Source organism: Polypterus senegalus, unplaced genomic scaffold (genome assembly GCF_016835505.1).
Source record: "Polypterus senegalus isolate Bchr_013 unplaced genomic scaffold, ASM1683550v1 scaffold_5375, whole genome shotgun sequence".
NCBI classification, from domain to species: Eukaryota; Metazoa; Chordata; class Cladistia; order Polypteriformes; family Polypteridae; genus Polypterus; species Polypterus senegalus.
The window spans coordinates 31486-48183 of NW_024384138.1; the positions used below are offsets into that span (position 1 = coordinate 31486).

The 16698-nt window shown below is 39.8% G+C and overlaps 1 protein-coding gene across 3 annotated transcripts; it reads right to left on the minus strand.

Moving 5' to 3' along the window:
* Positions 1 to 19: 19 nt before the first annotated feature.
* Positions 20 to 16152, minus strand: LOC120521828 (zinc transporter ZIP3-like). Of its 3 annotated transcripts, none has more exons than XM_039743156.1 (5): positions 15987 to 16152; positions 8530 to 8645; positions 5780 to 7178; positions 1708 to 2052; positions 20 to 1603 (listed from the first exon to the last, which is right to left on the minus strand). In XM_039743156.1, exons 4-5 carry the CDS (start codon positions 1912 to 1914, stop codon positions 869 to 871), a joined length of 942 nt encoding a protein of 313 aa, XP_039599090.1. In that variant the 5' UTR covers positions 1915 to 2052; positions 5780 to 7178; positions 8530 to 8645; positions 15987 to 16152; the 3' UTR covers positions 20 to 868. The 3 variants fall into 3 exon arrangements, with proteins under 3 accessions (XP_039599090.1, XP_039599089.1, XP_039599091.1); XM_039743155.1 differs by having other exon boundaries at positions 8523 to 8645; positions 15987 to 16130; XM_039743157.1 differs by lacking the exons at positions 5780 to 7178; positions 8530 to 8645; positions 15987 to 16152 and adding an exon at positions 5446 to 5773.
* Between the last annotated feature and the right edge of the window lie 546 nt (positions 16153 to 16698).

A 16698-nucleotide genomic window follows, 5' to 3' on the forward strand; every position in this document is an offset into this window, starting at 1 on the left:
ATTATAAAACACAACCAAGCAGCTTTAAATATAAGTTGTATTGAGAACAGTAATACATTTCTTCTTCCTTACTAACAGCTTTATATACTGTAGACTCAGATTATATGGACACATGTTAACAGCACTGGTTGATGCTACACATGGGTGTCGGCACATAAAGTTAAGTGTTGAACTAATATGTAGTATAAACTACTGCTCTCTTCCAAGAAGATATGAGATGGAATTATAAACCAAAAGACAACAGTTTCTAACCACAAAAATGGAGTAGCCTAAAAAGAATGCCAGTCAGAAATAAAGGGAGCTGGGAATTTAGTGGAATTCATAGGCCAAAGTTTATCAGATGCCCCCATAACAATTAGGACACCACCAGACCCTTTTATTTAAGGTCCAGAGAGAATAAACTGATAATGTGTTTAACTTCCCACTTTTGATTTTAATAACCCTGCAGTCTTTATAGACACTTGGGTTTGAGGAGCATAGTCAAATGGCGTCACACTAACCAAAGGGACTTGTTTACACATACACACCAATAGATAAGTTATGGTCTTATCACACAGACCCTTAAAAAGATACCCATTCACAAACAGCAGCCTCACATATATGAAGACAAATACTTGCTTACTCTTAGCAAAGAGTGTGATCATGCATATGCAAACACATTCACTCTTACTGTCAGGCACACACACTTCAACACTCAAACTGACTATTTCAACAGTGTACCACTGATTAAGAATGCAGTAGAGCTTTAGCATGAGAGGAGTATAATGCAGAAAAAGGTCCATCTGTTGTGACACGACTCAAAAGCGTCCACACTCTTCCCTATTTCCAACAGTCTAAAAGAAAGGACATCATGTTGACCAGCAAATCCTTACCACCTGATAAAGATCAAGCTGGCCAGCACTGTGTATCCCAGAATGAGGAACAGAACTTTAAGGAGCCGGTCTTGCTTTTCTTCCAGTTCACGGGCCAAAATCTCAAAGAAGGTCACAAACAAGAAAGTGCCAGCTGCCACACCTTGAAGAACCACCGAAGTGATACTGCCTGCAAGATTCTGGGCACTCTCAATACCCATCCCCACCCCAATTCCCAGAGGAATCATTAAGCTCACTATTGTGGCAATTCTGGCTGCATCCTTAATGGACAGTGATGCCTTGGCCATGCTGACTCCCAGAGCCACTGCTGCAAGCGTCTCATGGATTGCCACTCCAAGGAAAAGGCTTGTGACTTTTGCCCCTTTGTCTTGCAGCCCCAGTGCCAATCCTTCAAAAACTGAGTGGGCTGACAGTGCAAAGACTAAGCTGGCAAGGCGTAAAGGACCAGCACGGGCTAGTTCTGATGGTCGCAGGTGGTTACTGTGATGATGGTGGTGGTGGCGGCTGCCCCCTTGGGAGGCACTGATGAATGGGCTTTCATACTCCGAGTCACTACCTGCCTCTGAACCACCAGCATTGAAGGTTTCCAAGTCAATGAAGGGGGGTGTCTCTTTGCGAAAGGTGAGCACTGCCTGCTCAACAAACACCGTCAAGAAGAAGCCGACCAGCATCATCGTCTCTGCCAGAGGGTAATCTGTCTTAATGTTGACCCGTTGCAAGACATCAGCTACCTTGGAATGTAAGCAAATAAGGATGGCATGAATAAGCAAAGAAGTAGAGAATAAAGAAGTTGCCAGTTGTGGTGAGGTGATTTAGGGATATGAAGGTCACTTACCTTTTCTTGCACTGCAGGAAGCAGTGCATTAAAGCATGTGGCTAGGAAGACACCACCCCCAAAAGAGTTGCAAAGAGACAGAATCTTTCTTGATCGGTAGGCCTTCTCATAATCTGCCTGAATGATCCACACAGGAACAAGTGATCCTGCCATCATGAAGACAAACACGCCAAGCAGGCAGAGCACCTTTGCTATCACGATGTCCATCCTGAGTCAGATATGTTGTCACAAGGGGGTGAAAGGAGGAGGAGGAGGAAGTTGTAATGGCACACTTCCAGGCATGGAGGTCAGTGTAACACAAACTGTGACCTCTTTGACTTAAGGACTCCACACTTTGTACTTTGGCTGTAGAGTGGAAAAAAAATAAACATTCATGGGGATTTAGGCAAACAAGTTTAGCTAGTGAACTGACCGGCATTCAGATTACCAAGATCATCTTGTTCAGTAACACCAGTGAGGGGGCAAGCCTCCAAAAAAATGGCCAGAGTTGGAAGGAGGAAAATCAGTTATATATACAGTCATGTGAAAAAGTAAGTACACCCCTAGGAAATTGTTGACATTTTCCAACATATTTGAAGATCAAACATACAGTGGGTATAGAAAAGAATCCCACCCCCTTCAAAATATTCCCATTTTTTTGCTTTACAGCCTTAAATCAAAACACACAAAAAATATTTCCTCCCAGCTTTACTTTCTCAATGCAACCTATAACATCCAAATGTCAGAAGAATTTTTAAAAATAAAAAACAAATACTGAGATTAATAAAGGATCACCCCCCCCCCAAAATAACATTTGTAAACTCAATCAGGTGTAAGTAACCACCATTTCCATTGCAGACCACGGTTACTGGTTACCACCTGTGATCAGTTGTAATGAGTGTGATTACTGAAGCTGTTCCTGGAGCATTCACTCCTTTGCTTGGTAGTGCAACTGACAGCAAAACAACTGACTGTGGGTGGCAAGCCACTTTCAAAAGATCTCAGGGATAGAGTTGTGGACAGACATAAGGCAGAAGATGGATACAAAAAAAATCTCAAAGGCTTTATCAATCCCACGTAGCACAGTAAAGTCATAATAAAGAAGTGTCAAATGTTTGGTACTACTAGGTTCCTCCCTGAATCTGGCCGGCCCTCCAAACTGGATGGAAGGGCAAGGAGGAAACTGGTAAGAGAGGCTACCAAGAGGCCAATGGCCACTTTGTAGGAGTTACAGGACTTTATGGCAAAGAATGATCATTGTGTGCATGTGGCAACAATTTCACAAGTGCTCCACATTTGTGGCTTGTTTGGGAGGGTTGCAAGGAAAAGGCCATTTCTCAAGACAGGCCACATTAAGGCTCGTTTGAGCTTTGCCAGAATGCACCTTGAAGATTCTGATGCTGAGTGGAAAAAGGTCTTATGGGCAGCTGAGACCAAAATCGAAAAGTACACCTGGTAGAAATCCAATGCAGCTCACCATCCAAAACACACCATACCTACAGTAAAAAACTGAAGTAGCAGCATCCTGTTTTGGGGGTGTTTCTCTGCCGTTGGGCCTGGGGTTCTCGTTAGGGTAGAAGGAAAAATGGATGAGGCAAAATACCATCAAATTCTTGTGGAAAACCTGCTACCCTCTTTCAGAAAGTTGAAGATGGGCAGAATGTTCACCTTTCAACACGACAAAGACCCGAAGCAAACAGTACACAGTGGCTTAAAGAGAAAAAAGTGAAAGTCCTTGTGTGGCCCAGTCAGAGCCCAGATCTAAATCCTATTGAAAATCTGTGAAAAGATTTGATGATAGCACTCCTCCAACGCTCCCCATCCAATTTGACCGAACTTGAACAGTTCTATAAAGAAGAGTGGGCAGATATTGCTCAATCTAGATTTGCAAAGCTGATGGAGAAGTATCCCAACAAACTCAAGGCTGTCATTAAAGCAAAAGGTGGTTCAACACAATATTGACATGGGTTGATCCTTTATTAATCTCAGTATGTCTGGGTTTTGATTTTTTTATCATTCTTCTGAACTGTAGCTATGGAAAAAAATTTTGTGGAATTAGTTATGGTGTCATCATGCCAAGATCAAAAGAGCTCTCTAAGACCATCAGAAAGAAGGTTGTTGATGCCTAGGAGTATGCAAGGGATTTAAAAAGATCACCAGATTATGTGAAATCAATCATTTCACTGTAAGAAAAATCATTTTCAGGTTATGTAGATTTCAAACAACTGCTTTTATCAAAGACTAGCTAAAATAAGTCTCCAGGAAACTCAAAATTTCATCTGCATGTATCTCTTATGAAAGCTGGTGTCAAAGTACATGCATCAGATACCGCATATAAAAGGTGTGCTAGGAAAAGTTTTTGCTGTACAAAAATAACAGCAAGACTGCAGATTGCCATCGTAGAAACAGGTAAAGTCCAGGACTTCGGGAACAATGTGCTCTGGCCAGATGAACCAAAAATAAGAGTTGTTTGGCCACATTAACAGTAAACATTTTGGGACAAAATAAAAAAATAGCATTTTAGGAGAGAAGTCTCACACTAGCTACGATGCATGGTGGTGGAAAAGTTATGGTTTAGGGTTGCTTCTTGCCTCAGGGCCTGGAAAGCTTGCAGTCATTGAGTCAGCTACAAAACTGACATCATATTAAAGGGTGTTTGAGAATTTTGAAGTCATCTGTCTGAAAGCTGAATCCAGAAATTAAACTTTCAATGTGGTAAATTTGCTAGTGTGCTTTGGATTATGAAAGAATTGCTTGAAAAGAAGAGATGGAAAGTTTGTTATGGCCAGGCTTAGTCAAAGCCATGATTTAAATCCAATTAAACTGTTGGGAAGATTTTTGTGGGTGAAAAACGGGCAGCACATGCATGAAAACCCACAAACATCTTGTAAAATAAGGAATTTTCATGCGGATGCGGTCAAAATAATTCCCAGTGTCAGAAACTGGTGGACAGCTATGTAAAATGCCCACAAGAAATAATTTCTGATAAAGGAGGCAATACCAGCTTTTGAAGCCAAGGGTTTACTTACCTTTTTCTAGCAGACCGTTACATGATTTAAAAAGACAAAAATTGTCCTTGTGTTTTATTCAAGTTTATCACCTTTATTAGTAGGCACTGTTCGCCTATTCAAATATCATTAAAAAAGTCAACAATTTCCAAGGGGTGTACTTAATTTTTCACATGACTACAGTATATACAACTGGTCCTAATCTAGTGCACAAGTGTCTAAAGTATCTTTACTTTTTATTTTATTTAAAGTATTTTTACTTTTTTTTTACCGGACGTAAAAAAAAAAAAAAATCCATGAACGCACAAGAACTGCTTAATAAGAATAAGTGAACAATTAGCTCAGCATATCGGTTCTTCAAAACCCGTCAGAAATAAATTGCTCCTGAACGGATATAATTAAACAAAATAAAAAGTGGAGCTAGGAAATTACGGCGTCCGGAAAGCCGACAAGAGATACAAATGACAGGTAATAGGCAGAGGTGTGTCATGTTCAATAAATTAGCACAATATCCTAGTCCCACTCGTACTCGCAGACAAAAATCTGCATGACGTCGTCGTCCCCAGTGCAACACCGATTACAAAGGAGGAGCCGGTTACCAAGTTTGTTATTAACAAAATAATGCATACATTACAACGACCGGCTATACCAAGAATAGGGAGAGAGAAGGGAGTGAATGTCGAATACTATGTCATCCACTAGAGGAGAGCCGTGCAGCGATCATTCAGTGGCAAGTCTAAGAATACCATACCTTTAGTGGTTCCGTCCCACCAATTATCCAGACATGACAGGTTTGACCAAAAAGTAAACACTAACTAAAATCACGTCTGCCTTTGAAGATAATTCCATTCCGCCCCCAAACCGAAATTCCGAGGGGACATCGTTAGTAAGATGCTGCAACCGCGGCTTCCATTGGCTTAGGAGATAAACCCCCTCATTGACTGCCGCTTTGCAAATTTTTCACAGTGGTCAGTGACTCTTTATTCATGCCATAATACCTAATTTTTTATGCGAATTTTTAATCGTGTCACAATTTGTTAAAATATATGCACTAAAAACAAATAAAATTCACACGCATATCTTACCTGCGATCCGATTGTTACAATTACTTCCGCCTCCTAAAGACCAGTTTTTCCGCCTACCGTCTTCGCTGATTGGAGAAAATTCTTCCAACGCGTTCGTCTATTGGTGTGACACTTGTTTATCAAACAGGAGTACGTTACGGAAATAGCACCTCTCTCTCTCTCTGTCTCGCTTAAGAAGAGTTCCGACACTATTACATTAACACGAAACACATACATGATACGGAAACCCACAGACCTTACGCAGGTATGAACAAATATAGGCCTTATTAAAGATGCCCAGCTGAAGCTATTTAAATCGCCTACGTCCCACATCGAAACGAAACGCGGCAAATATTATTTTAGAAAATTAGCTACTGTGCAGTCAATTTTAATACTGTCATTCTCGCCTACATCGCGTTGACTGTGCCTAAAGGTCACTTTTAGCATTACGGTCTCCATTTTTTTCCCACCAATAAAAAAAAAATAAATTTCCACATTACAGATAATTACAACTTTCTCTTCAATCCTATTCACGTTGACTTTCCAAAAAATAAAGCCAATTTGAGGGCCCTTAAAGTTCATTCACTACAATTTAAATAATTTTCTTGGTCAAGTGAACCATTCATTCAGATTTACTGTAAGCTATCAATCTTTAGCCTATTGAAGCACCTATAAAAAGTATTTGTTGAGTCTACCCAACCTTTTCATCACAAGGGGACAGTGAAGCTCCACTCATGCATCTAAAAGACTGATTACCACTTTTTATGAGTAAAGACAACAAAATAGTACATCTTTTACAGAGTGGGTCCTTGCAATCTATAGGAAGATTACCAACTAGTTGTTTAAGATGCCAAATAATCCTTTGCAAGCAGGTACTGTAATACAAAAGTAACCATTTGGCATAAATAGGCCACAAGTATCTTGATGGAGAAGGACTTGACAAGGAGGCCTGGAACCCAGTATACATGGCATAATTGGCTGAACACAAGTGTTCCAAATAAACAAACAATAGGAGGAGCAAATAAAACACCATTATTTACTTTCTGTACAAAACAACACTTGTCTTGGGGAGGATGTACAGCTGTGAGCAGTGGCAGCATGAGAAACATTTGATCCTCTTCTGTATTCACAAATGAATTCACAGCATATGGCCATGAGTCACATTAATATTAAGTACTTAAAAAAAAGGGGGGGTTTTAGAGAGTGCGCCAAAAGAATGACGCCAAGTGATATGCAAACTGATCCACAAGTCTAGACTGTCCGAACTGTCAGAGGTGGAGAAGTTGTATACATATATAAAAAAGATAAGTCATTTGAAGACAATGGGTGGTGGGGCCCCCGACATGCATGTCCTTTCATTTTGTTTCATCGTTTGCTGCTTCTTCCTGAAGATCTTGCGACAACTGAACATCCTTCCAACCTAAAAACAAACAGGAACAAATTTCAGTCAGTTTTACAGTTTTGTGAGGACTGTCTTGTCTTTATATACAGGCTAGAGTCAGAGATCACCCTTTTTTCTTAAATACAAGAAAATAAGCAGAAGCTGAAAACAAAACAAATATGCAAAGATGGGGGAGTTAGAAGTTAAAACCCCTTATGTAGCTTTACGTAAATTCATTCTGTACAACAAAACATTTGATCATTGGGGATGTGTCATTTCATGCCGGATTTGTTTTAATAGAAACATACTTAAAAGAAATGCATAGGTCTAAATAAAGACTGTTATAGGCAGTATCAGGGAACGTTAACTTTTTTTGTAAGCAGGGAGTAATGCAAGTTATTTTCCAAAGTAAACTTATTTACTTATTGCTTGTAATGCATTACATTTTATAATTTGTTTCTCTTTCTTTTGTATGTAAAACTACACTATTCAAGAGCCAGCATTTATTAAATTCTAAGCCCACATATGAACCTTCATTAAACTTACTGGAAACATGATCAGATTTGATTATTTTCTTGTGTTTTATAAATATGTTTAGTCTTTCATGTAATGTGAAGTAAATAATTAAGTAAATAACCTTCACCCTCATTTTATAAATCCCCAGCATAAGTTCCCACAGATGCATGGTAAGAACACTGGCTGCTGCAATACCCAATAACACACTTTCAAAATGTCTATTAGATTAAAACTAAAACTGACACTGTAGTAATAAGTTTGTTACTGGATTGCATGCACCACTCTGTTATGATTGGCTGTGTGATTGAGTCAAGGACCACAGGTATTGCCCACCATGTTTGCATCTTGCTTTACTTCAAATGCTGCTGTGATGATCATTGGCTCTGTGACTCTGAATTAGGCAGATTAAATTTTTCCCTCCATACATTCAGGATTGAATGTATACTTCTAACTTTTGTTTAGTTCTTTTTACTGGCTTACTCGCTACACATGTGCTTATGCTCCTCCTCAGCTGTCACCAGAAAGCCAGGACATGCACGTTACACAGACAGCACCCGGTAAAGTTATTGAAAAAATGGCTATACTTTAATTTGTATTTTTTTTTTTTTTAACACAGATATTATTTTTACTTCAGTAAAATAAGTACAGTATTGCATTAGGTTACTCATTACAATAAAGTAATCTATGTAATGAAAGTTACTTGTAATGAGTTACCCTCAACACCGGATACAATTATGTACATCCAAAAAGTGTAAAATTAATGTCAATAATTTTATTTCCTTCTGCAGTATATAAAAATGTATAGACAGCCCATTATAATACAAACAAAATTTTAATTAAGCACCGTCTCGGCCTTTCTCATCATACCTCTCACCATGTCAAGGTTGCTCCTCATTGCTGGCACTAGGTGTCCTACTCCTGATTTGGCTTCTCAGCTGCTCAATCAGTTCAGGGTTTTGCTGTTGCATTTGCTGAGCAAACTGTTGCCCCCTACAGGATGGAAAGAATATAAAACTGTAAAAAAGATACAGTGGAACCTCGGTTTGCGAGTGTTTTGCAAGACGAGCTAAAATTAATAAATTTTGACTTGATAAACGATCGAGGTCTTGCAATACGAGTAGTATGGATGCGCTTAAGTCTGCTGAGCATCATGTGATCACAACTCAGCAGATGGTTCTTCTCGTGCACACGTGTCTCTCTCGTGTGTGTGTCTCTCTCTCTCTCTCGTGGGCAATCGTCTCCTATTCTCCGTCTGTGTTGGTGTGCCTCACTCATATAGTCAACATCCATACAAGCGTATACTGTTTACTACAGCATTGTGACTGTGTGCGTGTGCTGTGCGAGTCCCCGTCTTGCGCCCCAAAGCACGAAGCGGAGTCTCAGTACTTTAACACCACCAGCTTTATTCAGCTTGAAACAGCAACAGCACGGTTATTTATTGTAGTGGGATCTGCCAGTCTCCAATACACAGACACAGCAGTCAGGCAGGGTCGTTGCCAAGTAGTACTGTGCCCTGTGCATTTATAATGTTCCTTGTATCACCCATCGACAGCAGGTGTTTATAGCATGTCCACGATCATTTCGGATTCGCTTTTACGGCAAACTGCTATAGCGGTGGGAGACTGCAATTGCTGTGGGACGCTCTTCCGCGTGTTGCCCCGTTGGGTGGAATCCCACAAAAGTTTAGAAACTCACTCACACCATCCATGGTTCTTTTCAAAGGTAAAGTGCAGGTTAATTTGTTTTATGTATTTTTACTTTATATTTTGTAGTAATCATTTTTATATGAATAGTTTTGGGTTGTGGAAAGAATCATCTTAGTTTCCATTATTTCTTATGGGGAAATTCACTTTGATATACGAGTGCTTTGGACTGCGAGCACGTTTCTGGAATGAATTATGCTCGCAAACCAAGGTTCCACTGTACTTAGAATTAGTCAAAAACTGCTAAAACAGAAAACAATTTTTCCTTCCATTTCACCATTTAAGCAGTCAGCTTTCTGTGAGGTGTGTGTGGGGTAAACATATGCCAAAATGTACTTGTTTACTGACACATCATTCTCAAAACAGGGGCAAGAATAAATAAATCGGGTTTTCCTGCATCACTGGTTCGGAATTAATTCCACTAACCAAACAGCTAGAAAGTGATATAGGTGAGCTGCAAGCAATTATTACATATGATCCCTTAAATGGCTTTTTTTAAAAAAAAAAAAACACAATTAAATAGCAGCACATAGGTTGAGTCATTTCACATTGAGATTTTTCTCTTTCCAATCCCCATTTAGTTTTAAAAAGAGTGATACTTAATCATTTCAACAACTTTGACTTTCCATAATGGAATCATGTACATTTTAAAATACTGTATTAAACCTGGAAATATAAAAAGAGAAATTAATAAAAGGACAGTTTGAAATTAATTGGTATTTCATTGCAATTAAAAAAAAGTGTGGTTATATGTTCTTTTAGAATGGACTCTTAACGAAAACCAAATTGTTTCAAAACAAATTTCATCTTAGGCTTTAACGACGGTCTGTCAATATAATCCATTAAAATTAAATGTGTTCTTCTCAAAGACCCAAAATATCCAATAACACAAGCTACTTTAAATAAAGACTCACAAGTTACTTTACATTAAACACTAGATTTACATTGTGCATCTGGATCACAAACTGCTATTTTCCAAAGAAAAGGGCTCCCAGTGATTTGAAAAAAAATCTTTTATTTGCTAAAACTCCCAGTTCAATAGGTCAACGTTTATATTTATAACAATTGCTTGGATACTCAGAAGGCAAACAGTAAACATCTAATCAAAAAGTTGCTTATGTGAAATGGGTAACGATGATTTAAAGGCATCAGTTACAGGTGTGGTACTGGCTGGTGCTTGGTCCGCCTTCCAATGTCTCCATGCTTTTCCTTTCTTCTTTCCACAAAACTAGGCTGGCTTTTGGCTGAAAGGATTACAATGCACACATATGCTACTTTGAAAGTAACAGAAGAAAATATGCTAAAATCCAACACATTTGCTATTTATCAGTTAACATTTTGTATAGTTTTTGAAATTATATCATAAGCAATTTAGATATTTATATCTATTTTTGTTACCATTCATTTGACAGTGCTCTGCATTGTGTTAATTTTTTGTTAAACTATCCCAATTTATGTTGAAAAATAATTATGTACAAAAAATATAAATAAACTGCTCAAAAAAATTAAAGGAACACTTTGAAAACACATCAGATCTCAACGGGGAAAAAGAAATCCTCCTGGATATTTATACTGATATAGACTGGGTAATGTGTTAGGAACGAAAGGATGCCACATCGTTTGATGGAAATGAAAATGATCAACCTACAGAGCCCTGAATTCAAAGACGCCCCAAAAATCAGAGTGAATAAATTATGTGGCAGGCTAGTCCATTGTGCCAAAATTTAATTGCAGCAACTCAAAATTGTACGCAGCACTTTGTATGGCCCCTGTGATCTTGTATACATGCCTGACAACATCGGTGCATGCTTCTAATGAGATGACAGATGGTGTTGTGGGGGATCTCCTCCCAGATCTGGACCAGGGCATCACTGAGCTCCTGGACTGTCTGAGGTGCAACCTGGTGGCATTGGATGGACCAAAGCATAATGTCCCAGAGGTGTTCTATTGGATTTAGGTCAGGAAAGTGTGGTGGCCAGTCAATGGTATCAATTCCTTCATCCTCCAGGAACTGCCTGCATACTCTCACCACATGAGGCCAAGAATTGTCGTGCACCAGGAGCCACTGTACCAGCATAGGGTCTGACAATGGGTCCAAGGATTTCATCCCGATACCTAATGGCAGCCAAGGTGCCTTTGTCAAGCTTGTAGCGGTCTGTGTCACCCTCTATGGATATGCCTCCCCAGACAATCATTAACCCACCACCAAACTGCTCATGCTGAATGATGTTACAGGCAGCATAATGTTCTCCATGGTTTCTCCAGACCCTTTCACTTCTGTCACGTGCTCAGGGTGAACCTGCTCTCATCTGTAAAAAGCACCAGTGGTGCATCTGCCAATTCTGGTATTCTATGGTGAATGCCAATCGAGCTGCATGCTGCTGGGCAGTGAGCTCAGGGCCCATTAGAGGACATGGGGCCCTTGGGTCACCCTCATGAAGTCTTTCTGGTTGTTTGGTCAGAGACATTCACACCAGTCGCCTGCTGGAGGTCATTTTGTAGGGCTCTGGCAGTGCTCATCCTGTTCCTCCTTGCCCAAAGGAGCAGATACTGGTCCTGCCGATGGGTTATGGACCTTCTATGGCCCTCTCCAGCTCTCCTAGAGTAACTGCTTGTCTCCTAGAATCTCCTCCATGCCCTTGAGACTGTGCAGGGAGACACAGCAAACCTTCTGGCAATGACACGTATTGATGTGCCATCCTGGAGAAGTTGGACTACCTGTGCAACCTCTGTAGGGTCCAGGTATCGCCTCATGCTACCAGTAGTGACACGGACTGTAGCCAAATGCAAAACTAGTGAAGAAACAGTCAGAAAAGATGAGGAGGGAAAAATGTCAGTGGCCTCCACCTGTTAAACCATTCCTGTTTTGGGGGTCATCTCATTGTTGCCTCTCTAGTGCATCTGTTAATTTCATTAACACCACAGCAGCTGAAACTGATTAACAACCCCCTCTGCTACTTAACTGACCAGATTAACATCCCATAACTTTCATTGACTTTATGCTATACTCTGATTAAAAAGTGTTCCTTTAATTCTTTTGAGCAGTGTACATATGGCCGATTTCATCCACCTCTAGAACTTTAGTATGCTTAAACTCTGAATCTGTCCCAATTGTCTATTACCACCACCCTTGATGACATTAGCAAAGGTTTAGTTACAATATGCATCAACTGCCTAATTTCAGAAAACTGCTAATGTGTTGTGAATATTAATTTTGGAGAAAATAACACAATGTACTTCTATTATTTCTGATATCTCCTTATTAAATTTTAAACACTAGAATCCCTGAAGCCTAGGTTAAAAAAAAAAAAAAAAACGATGTAATCCCGGGCCACCTTAAATTCCCTTGCACCTCCTCATCAGCGTCTTTTGTTTTGCAAAAGTGTCGATCAGCACTGGCAGCAGGCAGCCTGCTATCCCATTCCCCACTGATGCAGTTTTAGTCATACACAAATTTCTCCCAGATGAAGTGCGTTTATTTGGGTGTCAGGTGCCTTGAATTGTATAGGGTAAATAATAAACTGTCATTTGGAACACATACATTTCACGTGTGTTCCGCGTCTACAACGATCTGTGTAAATGTAGGATGACAGGAAATACGAGGCAAGATATGAACACAACTAAAACAAACTTTTTTTCTTTTCTACTAATAAATTGGCCAAATGCGGACGTGAAATGTATAGCGTGTGAAGAGTAAAGTCCAAATATCAAACACTTTCACAAAAGACAGATAAAAACAAGTGCACTGCTTTTCATGAATTTAACCAAAGTAAAAGAAATTGGGATAGGGTACAACAGACACACCCACATATATGTCCGCTTGGCTGGTGTAGAGTTAAGAACTGCCGTCTCCAGTTCGAGAGGTGGAGGGTTCAATCCCAGGGCTTTCATGCATTAACTGTTTTGAGTAGTGAGCAGCTATTTATTACTACTATTATAGAGTAAAAACATACATTTGACTTATTTGATCCTGTAACAGCCTGTGAAAAATTTATGGTTCTTGTAAAAGTTAGCGTTCTGTTTCATTATTCAATTTTATTCTCTCAGTCACGTTCACGCTCCCCCTGATCCGACACTGTTAGTTTTCAAATAAAGATGTGCTATAACAGAGGAGAACTCTGATGAGGGTTCTACATTGGAGAAAGAAAGCCCTACCCGCAAGAAACATCCACTCACACATAAAGCAGCTGCACCAGGTAGAAAGGCAAAAGATGGCATGGTTTGGATGCAGCAAGAGGTCGAGCGTCATCCTGCAAGCGAATCTGCCACATACATGTCCTTCAATGAAGCAGCAGGGCTTACAAAGCTTGCCAAGGTATCGTGCAAAGTGCGGTTTGTGATGGTCTTTATATAAAAACATTTATGTTACTTGTATAAAAGCTAGATTGAATGTTATTTACCTAACTCCCTACAGCTTAAAGTCACAAGTAGACTGCAGAGCTTCCTGCGTTTGATCAACATGGGCATGCTGACAAAGTACATGTGCAATTCCACTCCTTATTCAGGAAAGAATCCCAGTCGTCCCATGGGAGAAAGAGACTTTCCGAGACTAACATCATAAAGCTTATGGAGCAGATTCTGAACAAAGGCAGAACCATAACAAAAGTTGCATAAAGTGAGACAGGAGCTCCCACCTGCAGCTAAAGTCATTCGTGTAGTGAAGTAGCATTTCATATGCACAGTCTCCTCCAGTGTCAACTGATCACCTTAGTAACATTAGGATTTACACAGTCATAATTGATGGATATCAAAGTGAAATTTCCATTTTACTGTGCGAGTAACATTGTTTACTTAAACATACAACATTAACATATATGAATACTCAAATAACTGTTTGCATTAGAGATGTAAATTTGAACATGGCCATCACACTACAGGATTTCTCTTCTGGTAAGAAATCATGTTAATTTTAATCACTGCAGTTGTAGAATTTTGTTGTATATGAGGATGTCAACTAAGGATCACAGGGGTTATTCAATTATGCAGTTCTCTCATGGCTTTTCATCATGGTGTAAAATCTTGAATTGCACTTCAGAAGTTCCATGAGATCACCTAATTTTTTCCTGCCAATTTATCTGGAGCACACTAGAATAAAATGAGCGCAACATGAAAGTAAGCAATCAAAAAGACATTTAGGCTGCCTTGAATGTTTGAGGAGCCTGTCCTCCTTGTACACAGTCCAAAACATTTGCATTCCTATCTTCCTTGCAACCTTCATTGATTTTCACCATTTGAGGGTTAACCACCAATTAGTGCTCAACTGGAAGCACAATTTATACAATACTCAAAAAGTAACAAAAGCTCACCTGCACAGTCTGTTGAGATGTTATGAGAAGCAAGTTGTTGGGCTAATAAATTCTAAAACTGCGTCAATGGGGTTTGGGTGCACCAAACATGTTGATAGTTTATGCAAGTTTATGACATTGTGGTCAGCAACACAGGAGCACCGCAAGGGACTGTACTTTCTCCGGTCCTGTTCAGCCTATATACATCAGACTTCCAATACGACTCTGAGTCCTGCCATGTGCAAAAGTTTGCTGATGACACTGCTATTGTGGGCTGCATTAGGAGTGGGAAGGAGGAGTATAGGAAGCTAATCAAAGACTTTGTTAAATGGTGCAACTCAAACCACTTACACCTGAACACCAGCAAGACCAAGGAACTGGTAGTGGATTTTAGGAGGCCCAGGCCCCTCATGGACCCCGTGATCATCAGAGGAGACTGTGTGCAGAGGGTGCAAACCTATAAATACTTTGGAGTGCAGCTGGATAATAAATTGGACTGGACTGCCAATACTGATGCTCTGTGTAAGAAAGGTCAGAGCCGACTATACTTCCTTAGAAGGTTGGCGTCTTTCAACATCTGCAATAAGATGCTGCAGATGTTCTACCAGACGGTTAGTGGCGAGTGCCCTCTTCTACGCGGTAGTGTGCTGAGGCAGCATAAAGATGGACGCCTCACACCTTGACAAACTTGTTAGGAAGGCAGGCTCTATTGTAGGAATGAAGCTGGACAGTTTAACATCTGTGGCAGAGCGACAGGCGCTAAGCAAGCTCCTGTCAATCATGAAGAATCCACTGCATCCACTGAACAGTGTCATCTCCAGGCAGAGGAGTAGCATCAGTGACAGTCCTGCTCCACTGACAGACTAAGGAGATCATTCCTCCACCACACTATGCGAATCTTCAATTCCACCCGGGGGTGGTGGGCGCTAACATTATTCAAAGTTATTGTCTGTTTTTACATGCATTTCTATTACTCTTTAGTATTGTTTTTTTGTATCAGTATACTGCTGCTGGATTATGAGAATTTCCCCTTAGATAGTATTAATAAAGTATCAATCTATCTATAAAGGCTATGACTTAAAATAATCATTGGAAAAGTCAGATAGAATAACACCAACTTTAGGGTTGTGAGCATATACTCAGCAATGAAAGAATAAACTGAATTTGGTTTGACTCTTTTCAACTACCTGAATTTCAGGCAATACCATGATGTACATTTCTGTCTATATTCTCCAATTTGTTGAAAATATAAAACCATATCAAACTTAGCTCTGAAACAGAACCAAGCATATTCCTAAGCGTCTATATTTTACTGCATATTCCTCCAAAGGTCAGATACTCACGCCTGGATTAGACCGGACAGATCATTAGAACCAGGTCCTCCACTTGCTCCGGCTGCTCCCACAGAACCATAAGCACCAGACATCATGCCTGACATTCTGGAAAACAAGTACACAATGAACAATAAGATAACATCACTATATGAAATGAGCATGTGCCTGATCTCAAGGAGAAATATCACATGTAGCCATTCATTTTACATACTTTATATTGCTCACCATTTCCAACAAAAAAAAGGTTTGGCAAGTAAAACACACTTTTGAGACTTTAAACATCATACAGTTTTTCATAAGTAGGTTGCCCAAGTCTCAAAATGTCTTTAATGCTGGCATGCTGCATTTTAAAAACATTCCATGTCAATACAATTTCTTCCTATAGCCAAGTGACAAAACAAAGCCTTAAGTAAATAAGGGATATAAACTATATTGAAAGCAGGTACTTCTACACAGGTGTGGTCATTAACCATGCTTAAAGAAATTTATACAAATACCGAGCAGACGCTGTTGCCTAGGGCCGATTTTTAGAGCATGTTTGGCAGGACTAATGTAAACTGCTCAGTTTGTTGATGTTTCACAAGGAATTGCAACTGAAGTGGTATTGGTGTGGAAGTCGAAGGAAAGGCATCATTGGCTTAGGGTGACCGTGGAGGCAAGTGCCAACCTTTTGCCAATTCTGTATTGAATTTGAAGCAATGAAAGAGTCAAGCAGCTCTTT